The following is a 13871-nucleotide window of genomic DNA, read 5'->3' on the forward strand; positions in this document are numbered from 1 at the left end:
AAAAAATCTTTTAGTGGCATATTTTCACTTCATGGTTTTATATCACCATTAATACATAAAATAGTGAACAAGGAGACACAGTATTAACCCTCATGGAGCTTCCATTGTAGTTGGGGCGATCTTAAAAACAAAACAAAACAAATATACACACAAATAAATAATTATTTTAAGTGCTCAGATAGAGAATAGCAAGGATGAGACCTGCATGCAGTTTAGCTGGTTCCTAATGGAAGAGCGACTGAACTGAACTGAACTGAATGAAAGAGATAGATCTTGCCATGTGAAAGAGAGGATTAAGCTCCCAGGAAGAGAGCATGTTCAGGAAACTAAAGACCAACACTCCTGGAATTTATTCAGCTGGATAGAAGATGGCAAAACAGAAACTGAACGGATAGATAGAGGATACATAATTTGAGACACTTCAGGTCTTAGAAGGAAGTTTGGATTTTCCTTTAAATGAAAAGGGCAGCCTGTATACTGTTTTATGCAGGAGGATGGCAGTTTCTTTTGCTGCTTTAAGGGGAATGGTGTGGAAAGGAGTATCAGCAGAAGAGAGGACACCAGTTAGGTCTAAACCAGAGACCATCAAAACTTCCAAAAGGGGTGGCAGTGGCCATGAAGAGAATGGGCAGGCCTGTGGCCGACCTTGGCGGGAGAATCAGAAGGGCTTGCTAATGGGGTTCACGTTCGAGGGTTGCTTCAGCTTCAGAAGAGCAGAGATATTTTTTACGAAGAGAGGGAGTATTTATTAGCCTTATTAGGTTGTTAGTAGTAGGATCGAGCAGATTTTTGTTAAAGATACAAGATAAATGGAAGGTTCTGATAAAAAGCATAAGGAGTTTTTAATCACAGAGCAGGAGTTCTTGACAGTATAGGATTCTATAGATTGTGCCCTGGGTCAAAATGGAAGATATTGAGGTCACTCAGGCTTTGACAGTCGGGGTGATAATATATTCCTCGGGGGGTTTTGACTTCACAGTAACTCCAGTGAACAGGGCTTTTAGACAATGAGGTGGGCTGTCCTGTGAGCTGGAGGGTAATCTGACCTACGTGTGTGACCTTTAACCTTAGCTCCTAAGAAGACGCCTCCCTGGGCCTCAAGGACTCCTGCACAGAAACACTGAAATCTGCTGCTACGAAGCTTAGGGAGCATTTGTTTTCCGAAGACAGAGGATGTTTGCTTTTTGAGAAAGAAACTGATTCTTCTCACTTTATTTTTGGTAGCCTCAACATTTCTGCACATGCTATATAGAGTGTTTTCCTAACACTGTATTTCTTAGAGTGAAAATACCAAGTTAGAAAGGCAGAGCTGCGGCAGTTACTAGGGCAGTTTAGGTATATTTTAAATCCACATTTGTATAGTTTTTTGTTTTCATCTTTCTTAAATTTTATATTTTAATGGAAGAGCTACATCAGTTTTAAATGGCTTTATGGTATCTTAGTACTCAGGGTTTTGAATTTGAAAGTAAATATGATGAGTTCATAGGCCACCTGTCTTATTTTGTGTTTGTAAAAGCAACTGAAATTTTACAACTAAAAATGACCTCAAAGATTACTTTTTTTAAAAGAACATATACTGCAGTGTATCAAACACAAGAATACCCAGTTAGACCCTGGAGAGTTCTGACTGTGACCACAAATTTGCTTCCTTTAGGATAGCCTATGATTGAGATACTTATTACATTTTGTTTTAGGATTACCTTGGAATACTAACAGTAACAAGATTAATTCCGTTCATTCATAGATCAAAAGTAATAGTGTAGAAAAATTATTTTTAGGAAATACCCAGACATACCTTGTCTATTTTTTTTTTTTTGTATCTTTAATATGGATCTTCTCTGACCAAACTAAACTTGTTTCTGAATAGGATTTTGACTTGTTTCTGAATAGGATTTTGAAGACCTATAGTGAAGAGCATTCTTCTGTTGCTTTTTTTCCCCAGTACTTATATGCTGCTGCTGCTAAGTCGCTTCAGTCGTGTCCGACTCTGTGCGACCCCATAGATGGCAGCCCACCAGGCTCCCCCGTCCCTGGGATTCTCCAGGCAAGAGTGCTGGAGTGGGTTGCCATTGCCTTCTCCAATGCATGAAAATGAAAAGTGAAAGTGAAGTTGCTCAGTCATGCCTGACTCTTTGCGACCCCATGGACTGCAGCCTACCACGATCCTCCATCCATGGGATTTTCCAGGCAAGAGTACAGGAGTGGGGTGCCATTGCCGTCTCCACTTATATGCTAGAAAGTCTAATAACAAATGACTTGTTCTTCCAGCTGTACCTATATGCCCACTTGTCCCAAACCCAACATTATGTATGTCTGCTGTTGAAGCAATGTGTTAAGCTAGAAAAACAAATGGTTTATAACTAATTTATTAAGAGAAAAGATAGAAATCTAGAGAATTCAAGTATTTAAGACATAGGCAGCAAAAGCAGAGCAGGTATGAAGATTGAGAAGGAATTTGTAGACAGGGAGGAAGGCAGGTCAGTATGTTGGAAGAAAAGAGGCCATGGAAACCAACAACAAGAGTTTCATGTATACTATCATATAAGAAATGAATCGCCAGTCTAGGTTTGATGCAGGATACAGGATGCTTGGGGCTGGTGCACTGGGATGACCCAGAGAGATGGTATGGGGGGGGAGGTGGGAGGGGGGTTCAGGATTGGGAACACGTGTACACCCGTGGTGGATTCATGTTGATGTATGGCAAAACCAATAGAGTATTGTAAAGTAAAATGAAGTAAAAAAAAAAAAAAGTTTCAGGAAGTGTGAGTCAGTAGGATCAGATGCTGCAGAGAAACAGGTTAGAATGAAGATGGGTAAGTTTCTGTTGCATCTGACTGTTAGGAAGTGGTTACCTTACTGAGACAGTAGAAAAGTGTGGGCAGAAGCAATATATCAGGATTGGAAAACAGACAAGTGGTAAATGAAGACTGCAAGAGTGGACTCTCTATGAGGCCCTCAGTCCTGTCCTGCTGTTCCACAGTCTCTGCTTACTGAATTTCGGAGCATTTGTACTTGAATTTAAAGATGCTGTATACAAAACATTCATATAGCTTATTGCATAATTGCCAGAAACCTGTTATTTTTATATTAATGTAATAATTTGTATAAAACTAAATGTTTAAAGTTTCTGAACACAGCTAAATGGAAGCCTCTAATACAAATGTAATTTTGTTTCTTGTTTTTTTTTAAAGTCTTGGCTACTTATGATTCAGCAGACGGAACAGCTCAGCAGGATCATGAAGACCCATGCAGAGGACCTGAATTCTGGGCCCCTACACAGGCTCACCATGATGATCAAAGACAAGCAGCAGGTGAAGAAGAGCTACATAGGCGTCCACCAGCAGATGGAGGCAGAGACGATCAAGGTCTGTCTTTCCGCTCTGGGGTTCTTCCTTCAGGGTCAGTTTTAGGTTCGCTGAGATGCTGTGTCCTGTTTGACTTTAAAAAGTGTTTACTCACCATTTCCTGGTAAGAAATAGACTTCAATGTCTCTAATAAGTAGTATCTTATTTTTATTGAATATAAAACATTATTGATTATAAGATATGTGAGTATATATTCGCACGAAAGAAATGCTGCCAAAATAAATTCGTTGGGATACTTCTACATTTTCTTCACAACCAGTGTCTGTCCCTTCTGCCTAACTTTTTACAGTGGTTTTAATTGTGAAAATTTGCAAGTGTACAGAAGAAGAGAGAATAATTAAATGCACTCCCATTGACCTATCCATCCACCTAGTCAACATTTTGGTTTGTTTTTTTCATCTGTACTCTCACCTACCTTTCTTCTACATTGGATAATTTTATAGAATATTCCAGTTTTTAAATTTTATCTGTAAATATTATTTATTGCTAAATAATTACTCTAAGAAAACTATGTTATGAACTCACCTAAAAATAAAGATAATTCCTTAATATTATTAATCATCGTGATTGTGCTCAAATAATTGTTAAATGTTATTTTTGCAGTTGGTTCATTTGAATCATGATCCAGATCTGGCTTATACATTGCCTTTTAATAATGTCTTTTAATCTGTAGGTTCCTCTTGCCACCCCACTATTAAAATGCTGTGCATTTAGAGAAACTGGGTAATTTACTCAATAGAATTGAATTCTTTCATTTTGGATTTTGCTGTTAGTTTCTTGTAATGCTGTTTCATGTATTCCTTTATCCTTCAGTTTTCCAGCAAACTGGAAGATAGATCTAGAGGCTTGATAATACTCTTGCTGTTTATTTCGGGCTGGTATAGATTTCCTATTGTTTCATAACAAGAGGTACACATTATCTGCTACTAGGTTCCGGTGTTGCCAGCCTTGTCAATCTATTAAAATTTTCTCTCGGCCTTTCACCTACTGAAGCACTTGGCGTCCACTGCTTAGACCCGTTGGTTCAGTGGAGGTTGTAAAGTGACGATGTTTCCCTTCTGTCCTTCCTAATGCAATTGTTAGCTGGAATTTTCAGTAAAAATGTTTCCTCTATCAGCTGTTTGGTTGCCATGAGGTATAGATCATGTAAGAAAGGTAGGATAAATCCTTGCTTTTAGACATTGATTTGCCAGATTACGAACAGTGATTTGGTTCTTTAGCAACTTCAGAAGTTAAGACTTCCATTTTCCAATCCAGCATGTAAGAAGCTTGGCAGTTGTCACTCCATCCTAACAGCAAATAAAAATCTGAACAAACTGAAAAATCAGCAAGTCTTGTTAGATCCATTAGAGAAGATAGGTCACAGAGCAAAGTGACTGTCCCCGAAACTGGACAAGTGAATATAGAGAATCACAACTAATCAGAGCAACATGAGACTTGAGAACAAGTGTTCAGTTCAGTTCAGTCGCTCAGTTGTGTCCCACTCTTTGCGACCCCATGAACTGCAGCACGCCAGGCCTCCCTGTCCATCACCAACTCCCAGAGTTCACCAAAACTCATGTCCATCGAGTCAGTGATGCCATCCAGCCATCTGTGGAAAGAAGCAAAAAGCAAAGGAGAAAAGGAAAGATATAAGCATCTGAATGCAGAGTTCCAAAGAATAACAAGGAGAGATACGAAAGAACAAGTGTTGGGTGTAGAAAAACCTGAACTATAACGGACAAATTCTGGACGCTCTGATGGTTGAAAACTCTAGGAGAACCCACTCGTTGAGTGGTCTTCACACTTGTGAATTTTACCTCCTGAATCTCTGTGAGGTTCTCACAGTGAATATGGGGAGGGGGATAACCCACGATCTTGGCAGTGGAAGAGGAAGGGAACCATCTCGACGTGGGCTAGAGCATTCTGCTTCTAACGAGGTCTGTTCTCAGAAGAAGCTGTTGAGTTGGAGCCTGACTGACCTGAGGAAAGGGCGACAACTGTATGTTGTCTATAAGAAACCCACTTTATATATAAAGACACATACAGATTAATAGTAAATGCATGGAGGAAGATATACCGTACTGACCCTGATCCAAAGGAAGTGGGAGTAGCTATATTAATTTCAGATAAGACAGACTTCAAAGCAAGGACGTTTATCAGGGATAAGGAAGAGAGTTACACAACGTTGAAGGGGTCAGTTCTCCAGGAAGACAGCACAATCCTTAATGTACATGTGCTTAACAGCATAGCATCAAAATATTGGTAGGACTGCAAAAACGGTTAAAATTGTAGAGAGAAATGAGTGGACCTCCATTACAGTTGGAGATTTCGGTACCTTTCCCCCACCCCCATCAGAAATGGACAGATGCAGCCGACAGAAAGTGAGTAAGGACAGAGTGAACTCAATAATGTCGTTAATCAGCTAGATATGATGAACATCTTTTGACTACTTCAGGCAAAAACTGGGGGATACACATTCGTCTCAAGCTTATATTGCACAGTTCAGCAAGATATTCCACATTCAAGGTCATAAGCTACATCAAAATATATTTGAAAGAGTGGAATTGATACAGTATGATAGCTAGAAAGTCCCCCAATACTTGGAGATTAAACAACATACTTGTAAATAACCCATGGACCAAGGAAGAAATCTCAAGAAAAATATAAAGATATTTTTAACTAAATGAAACTGAAGACTTATCAAAATGTATGGGATATAGCAAAAGCAGTGCTTAGAGGGAAACTTATAGCATGGACTGCATTTGTTAGAAAGAAAGAAAGATCTAAAATCAGTCATCTGTGCTTCTACCTTAGGGTAGTAGAAAAAGAACAAATTGAATCTGAAGTACACAGAAGAAACTAACTGATGAAAATCAGAGTAGAACTCTGAAAATGAAAACATGAAACCAATTGAGAAAAGTCAACAAAAGCAAAATCTGATTCTTCGAGAAGGTGATAAAATCAACAAGTCTCTAGCCAGGCTAACAAAAAAACCAGTGTGGGTACAAATTAGTAATATCAGAAGTGAAAGAGGAGACATCACATATATCCCATGGATATTGAAAGGATAATGAAGGAAATACTCTTTAATCAACCCAGTGTCCATAAATTTGATAAGCTGGGAGAAATGGGAGCATGCCTTGAAGGACACAATCTGCTGAAACTCACAGAAGACGAGATGGACAGTCTGAACAGGCATGTATCTATTAAAGTAACTGAAAGTGAAGTTGCTCAGTCGTGTCCGACTCTTTGTGACCCCGTGAACTGTAGCCTACCAGGCTCCTCCGTCCTTGGGATTCTCCAGGCAAGAATACTGGAGTGGGTTGCCATTTCCTTCTCTAGGGGAACTTCCTGACCCAGAGATCGAACCCAGGTCTCCCGCATTGCAGGCAGACACTTTAACTTCTGAGCCACCACGGAAGGAGCCCAAAACAGAAGGCACCAGGCTCAGATGGCTGCAAGCTCAGAGGCCTTCACTGGTGAATCCTACCAGACATTTAAGGAAGAAATTGCACCACTGTTCTGCACACTCACCTCAGACAGAGAAGCAGAGAGTCACCGATTCCATTCCACCATGCTAGTGTCTCCAAACACCAAGAGTAGACACAGATGTTAGGGAACTATAGGCCAATGTCTCCCATGAGCATAGATGCAAAAATCCTTAACTATTGAGAAATAAAATCCAACAGTGTAGAACAAGAATTTACACAGCTTGACTAAGTGGAATTTATTTCAGGTGTGAAAGTTTGGTTCAATATTTGAAAATTAATTAATGGACTCCATTATATCAACAAACTAAAAAGAAAAGTTACATGAGCATGTGAATAGATGCAGAGAAAGCATTTGACAAAATCTACCACCAATTCGTGATTAAAAACTCTCAGTAAACTAGGAATAAAGGTGAACTTCCTTGACTTGATAAAGGATATCTACAAAAAACTTCCAGCAAACATCATACACAAATGTGAGAAACATGTAACTTTCCCATTAAATCAGAGCAAGACATGGGTGTCCCCCACTTGCCACTGCTTGTTAAAAAAATCCCGTCAGTCTTAACTAACGAAACAAGACCAGGGCAAGAAATAAAATGCATACAGATTGGGAATGAATGTCATATGACATGGTTCTTTATGTAGGTGATCCAAGAGCATCGACCAAAAACTCGAGACAAACAGTCGGTTATAGCAAGTTTGCAGGAAATCGCACCCCACTCCAATATTCATGCTGGAAAATCCCATGGGCAGAGCCTGGCGGGCCACAGTCCATGAGGCTGCAAAGAGTCAGACACAACTGAGCAACTTCACTTTGCAGGATACAGTGTTACATAAGAAATCAATCACTTGCCTATGTATTAACCATGAACCGGTAGAATATGAAATTAAAAGCATGATACCATCTACATTAGAATCTCAAAAATTAAACACTTAGGTATAAATCTAACAAAGTATATGTACACAGTCTATAGGAGAACAATGACAAAATGAAGAAGAACTGAAGAGCCTCTTGATGAAAGTGAGAGAGGAGAGTGAAAAAGTTGGCTTAAAGCTCAATGTTCAGAAAACTAAGATCATGGCATCCAGTCCCATCACTTCATGGCAAATAGATGGGGAAACAGTGGAAACAGTGTCAGACTATTTTGGGGGGCTCCAAAATCACTGCAGATGGTGACTGCAGCCATGAAATTAAAAGACGCTTACTCCTTGGAAGGAAAGTTATAACCAACCTAGGTAGCATGTTGAAAAGCAGAGACATTGCTTTGCCAACAAAGGTCCATCTAGTCAAGGCTATGGTTTTTCCAGTGGTCATGTATGGATGTGAGAGCTGGACTATGAAGAAAGTTGAGTGCTGAAGAATTGATGCTTTTGAACTGTGGTGTTGGAGAAGACTCTTGAGAGTCCCTTGGACTACAAGGAGATCCAACCAGTCCATCCTAAAGGAGATCACTCCTGGGTGTTCATTGGAGTGATTGATGCTGAGGCTGAGGCTCCAGTACTTTGGCCACCTGATGCAAAGAGCTCACTCATTTGAAAAGACCCTGATGCTGGGAAAGATTGAGGGCAGGAGGAGAAGGGGACGACAGAGGATGAGATGGCTGGATGGCATCACCTACTCAATGGACATGGGTTTGAGTGAACTCTGGGAGTTGGTGATGGACAGGGAGGCCTAGTGTGCTGTGGTTCATGGGGTCGCAAAGAGTCGGACACGACTGAGTGACTGAACTGAACTGATGAGAGAAATCAAAGGAGAAATAATTGTTATCCCTTGTCCTCAATGTTGTGAATATATCAGTGTTTCCCGTTTTGAACTATAGATTTAATACAGATCCCAATCAAAATCCTGGCAAATGCTGAACTGATTCTAAAATCCATATGGAGTAGCAAAAGACCCAGAATAGGCGACAGAATATTGGAGAACAGGATTGGAAGACCAGCATTATGTGACTCCCAGATTTATTCTAAAGACACAGTAATCAACAGAGTTTGGCGTTTGTGAAAGAAAATGAACAGATAAACAAATAGTTCAGTGAAACGGAATATAGAGTCCAGAAGTAGATTCACATAAATATACTTGACTGCTCTTTGAAAAAAAGGGGCAAAGTCAGCACAGGGGAGAACAGTTAATATTTTCAACAAATGGCACTGGAACAGGGGCAAAAAATGTGCAAATAATGAATCTTTACACAGATTTTACACCAGTCACAAAAATTAACTCAAAATGGATCACAGACCTAAATATAAAATTTAAAACTGTAAAACACCTAGAAGATAAATAGAAAACCTAGATAACCTTAGATATGGAGATGATTTTTTAGATAGAACACCAAAGGCATGATCCATGGAGAAATGATTGATAAGCCAGAATTCGTAAAAATGTAAGACTTCTGGTCTCTTTTCCGCCCTTCCTTTTTGTTTCTCTTTCTTTAAAAAAATGTTTATTTTTGGCTGTACCATACGGCCTGTGGGGTGCTAGTTCCCCAACCAGGGACTGAACCCAGACCCTCAGCAGTGAGAGCATGGAGTCCTACCTGCAGGACTGCAAGGGGATTCCCTCCTTTCTCTCTTTTTAAAAAAATTATAACTCTGCAGAAGTGTGTGTGGCGTGTGTGGCATACAGCAAAGGAGCAACGTGAGTTTTCATTCTGAGAAATTTTACTTACATTGGATGCAAGTCACGGTACGAAGCTGTGACTCTGGTCTCCAAAGATGTGGCATCTTGATTACAGAATTTAGGGGAGAGTAATGGAATTGACTGTGTGGATCACAACAAACTGTGGAAAATCCTGAAAGAGATGGCATACCAGACAACCTGACCTGCCTCTTGAGAAACCTATATGCAGGTCAGGAAGCAACAGTTAGAGCTGGACATGGAACAACAGACTAGTTCCAAATAGGAAAAGGGGTACGTCAAGGCTGTATATTGTCACCCTGCTTATTTAACTTCTATGCAAAGTACATCATGAGAAACGCTGGGCTGGAAGAAGCACAAGCTGGAATCAAGATTGCCGGGAGAAATATCAATAACCTCAGATATGCAGGTGACACCACCCTTATGGCAGAGAGTGAAGAGGAACTAAAAAGCCTCTTGATGAAAGTGAAAGAGGAGAGTGAAAAAGTTGGCTTAAAGCTCAACATTCAGAAAACGAAGATCATAGCATCCAGTCCCATCACTTCATGGGAAATAGATGGGGAAACGGTGGAAACAGTGTCAGACTTTATTTTTGGGGGCTCCAAAATCACTGCAGATGGTGACTGCAGCCATGAAATTAAAAGATACTTACTCCTTGGAAGAAAAGTTATGACCAACCTAGACAGCATATTCAAAAGCAGAGACATTACTTTGCCGACTAAGGTCCGTCTAGTCAAGGCTATGGTTTTTTCATGTGGTCATGTATGGATGTGAGAGTTGGACTGTGAAGGAGGCTGAGCTCTGAAGAATTGATGCTTTTGAACTGTGGTGTTGGAGAAGACTCTTGAGAGTCCCTTGGACTGCAAGGAGATCCAACCAGTCCATCCTAAAGGAGATCAGTCCTGGATGTTCATTGGAAGGACTGATGTTGAAGGTGAAACTCCAATACTTTGGCTACTTGATGCGAAGAACTGACTTATTGGAAAAGACCCTGATGCTGGGAAAGATTGAAGGTGGGAGGAGAAGGGGACGACAGAGGATGAGATGGTTGGTGGCATCACCGACTCGATGGACATGAGTTTGGGTGAACTCCGGGAGTTGGTGATGGACAGGGAGGTGGCGTTCTGCAGTCCACAAAGAGTCAAACACGACTTAGCAACTGGACTGAACTGAAATGAAGGGCATTGAAAGTGAAGCTCAGTAGGGTCTCAAGCACACTCTGGGTGGTCTATAAGCGAGTATAAACTATATAATGACTTCACAAATTTAAGAGAACAATGAACTGAAAGCAGCCTGATATGCAAGATAAAATGAACCAGTTGGGAGGATTTTCAGACAGGTTTCAACAACAGACATGAATGGGATACATCAGTTTAAAGGTGTGCCAGATAGGAAAACGTTCAATTCCCTGAGACCAGAGCAGTAAACTGCAGTGGGCAGTCATGCAGATGGAAGTGTCCATATTTCTTGCCTGCTGCAAATATGTATTTATACACACACACACAGACACACACAGACACACACAGACATTCTCCTCAAAAAAAAACAACAACAAAACAAAAACCACACTTCTACAAAATACAATATCAAGGGAATGAGAAGATGAACTGTAAACTGGGAGAAAAAGTTTGTAAGGACACTTGATAAAAGACTGTTATCTGAAACACAGAAAGAACTCTAAAAAGTCTACTAAGAAAAGAAGCAACCTAAGAAAAAATAAACACGTCACCAAACAAGATACAGAGATGGCAAATAAGCAGATAAAAATATGCTCAAATTTTATGCCATCAGGGAAATGCAAACTGATGGAACAATGAGATACCACTGCCCCAAATTAGAATGCCCCAAATCCAGAACACTGATGACATCAAATACTGGTGAGATTATGGAGCAACAGGAACTCTCATTCATTGCTGGTGGGATTACAAAATCCCACTTTGGAAGACAGTTTGGTTGTGTTTTACAAGAATAAAAATAGTCTCACCGTTGGTTCCAAAAATTGAGCTCCTTGGTATTTATCCAAAGGAGTTGAGAACATATGTCTACGCTAAAGCCCACACTTAGCAGTTTATAACAGCTTTATTTATAATTGTCAAAACTTAGACGCCACCAAGATGTCTTTTAGTAATGAATGGATAAACTGTGGTTATCCACTGCATCCAGACAGTGGAGTATTATTCAGTGCTCAAAGGAGATGAGCTACCAAGAAGGACATGAAGGACCCTTAAATGTATATTACCAAGGGAAAGAAAGTGAAAATGTTCCTTGCTCAGTTGTGTCTGACTGTCTGCCACCCCGTGGACTGTAGCTGGCCGGGCTCCTCTGTCCATGGGATTGTCCAGGCAGGAATGCTGGAGTGTATTGCCATTCCCTTCTCCAGGGGATCTTCCCGACCCGGGGGTTGAACCCAGGCCTCCCACAGTGGAGGCAAATTCTTTACCATCTGAGCCGCCAGGGAAGCCCACTAAGTGAGAGAAGCCAGTCTGAAAAATACATCTGATCCTACCTACATGGTATCCTCGAAAGGTCAGAACTGTTGGTTGCTAGGGGTGTGTGAACATGTGGAGCCCTGAGGATCCCACGATGGTGAAACAGCTGTGCATGGTCCTGTAGTGGTGGGATACATGTCACTGTATGTTTGTTCAAAGCCGTAAATACACACCACGAGTTAATTTAATGTAGCCTGTGCACTTGTGTGATAATGATATGTTCTTATAGGTTCATCAGTTGTTAACAAACGTACAGACAGACTCGAGTGGAGTACGCTGATGATCAGTGAGGCCATGCATGAGTAGGGATAAGGGACAAATGGGAAATCTCTGTCCTTTGTGCTCAGTTTTGCTGTGATACTAAAGCTGCTCTAAAAGGTGAAGGCCATTAAAACATGTTAACCGGTGAGGTTTTCTTTTAAAGAGACATGATCTGAAGTCATTTCTATCTGTATCTGTATCGTGGGCTTCCCTGGCGGCTCAGCCTATACAGAATCCGCCTGCAGTGCAGAAGATGCAGGTTCGATCCCTGGGTCGGGAAGATCCCCTGGCGAAGGAAATGGTGACCCACTACAATATTCCTGCCTGGAGAATCCCATGGCCAGAGAAACCGGGAGTGCTACAGTCCATGGGGTTGCAAGAGGCGGACATGACTTATCGACTAAATGACGAACGGTATCTGTATGTTATGGGGCTTCCCAGGTGGCGCCAGTGGTAAAGAACCCTCCTGCCAATGCAGGAGACATAAGAGATGTGGGTTCGATCCCTGGGTTCTGAAGATCCCCTGGAAGAGGGCATGGCAACCCACTCTAATATTGTTGCCTGGAGAATCCCATGGACAGAGGCGCCTGGTGGGCTACAATTCATGGAGTCGCAAAGAGGGGGACACGACTGAAGTGACTTAGCACACATCTATCATAGCTGTTGACATGTTTGTTCACTTACACAGCGCCATCTTCCATGCTGTCAAGAACCTTGGTGATGCAGAATTTGTTTAAAGTAGGCTCTAGGATTTTCTTCCAAATTGCTTAATGTCCCTTTAGCAAGTTTTTAATGCTGCTGATTTCTGAACTCTTTTCAAAAGTCTTATTAGATGTTTTTCAGATACCACCTAAGATTCTCAGTTTTTTCTTGAATGCTTTTTATGGCTGACTGCAGACTCAAGGACTTGGGTTTGTCAAGCCTTTCTGCAGAAATAATGACCAAGTTAATGTGTGCATGCCGTGACCACTGTCATGAACGCTGCCTGGTCAGCATTAACTGGATGCATCTTTTTAGAGATGTTACAGCGTAAAAAAAAATTCATATTAGAACTGATGAATTATGACAACTTGGAGTTATTCTGTATGATTAAAATAAGAATTTTAAATTAGTTTTTTTATTAAAGAAAATATTTCTGTACATAGAAATAAATTATTGCCCTTTAAATTTTAGATAATGACAGCACTAGTTTATGATTTGCTCTTCTTTTTAAGAAATGGTTTTCTTTTTTTCATATGCTTTGAATTTATCACCAATTTCTAAGCTAATTTTAGTTTATTGTTTATAATTATATATTAAAGAGCACTTCTGACTCATAAGCAGTAAAAGATGCATCAGTTAATGCTTTGAAATTTAAGTTCTTGACAGATGTAAATTTAAGCTTTTAAAAATCTTTTTTGCATTTCTTTTTTTTGACAGGTTACAAAGACAGAATTAGAGAAATTAAAAACCAGCTATAGACAATTAATAAAAGAAATGAATTCCGCCAAAGAGAAATATAAAGAAGCTGTAGCGAAAGGTATGGCACAATTAGGAGTAATGTTTATTGCAGTGACTTTTATCATTTGAAGGTTATCTTTATAAGTGGTGGAATGAATCCGCTTAGACCGATTAACATATAGGTATATTAAAATAAGCCTAAATAAAC

General features: G+C 40.3%; 1 protein-coding gene across 5 annotated transcripts in view; it reads left to right on the forward strand.

Moving 5' to 3' along the window:
* FER (FER tyrosine kinase) overlaps positions 1–13871 on the forward strand; it is a 475599-nt gene that overhangs the window by 82321 nt on the left and 379407 nt on the right. For 4 of the 5 annotated variants that reach the window (XM_069592654.1, XM_069592657.1, XM_069592656.1 and 1 more), the window contains exons 3-4: positions 3192–3365; positions 13643–13742. In XM_069592654.1, the coding sequence (XP_069448755.1) occupies positions 3192–3365; positions 13643–13742 (274 nt within the window). Of the gene's footprint in view, positions 1–1942; positions 2188–3191; positions 3366–13642; positions 13743–13871 lie in introns of those variants that run through there. The other variant, XM_069592658.1, reaches the window with a different exon arrangement.

This window comes from Ovis canadensis, chromosome 5 (assembly GCF_042477335.2).
Source record: "Ovis canadensis isolate MfBH-ARS-UI-01 breed Bighorn chromosome 5, ARS-UI_OviCan_v2, whole genome shotgun sequence".
NCBI lineage: Eukaryota > Metazoa > Chordata > Mammalia > Artiodactyla > Bovidae > Ovis > Ovis canadensis.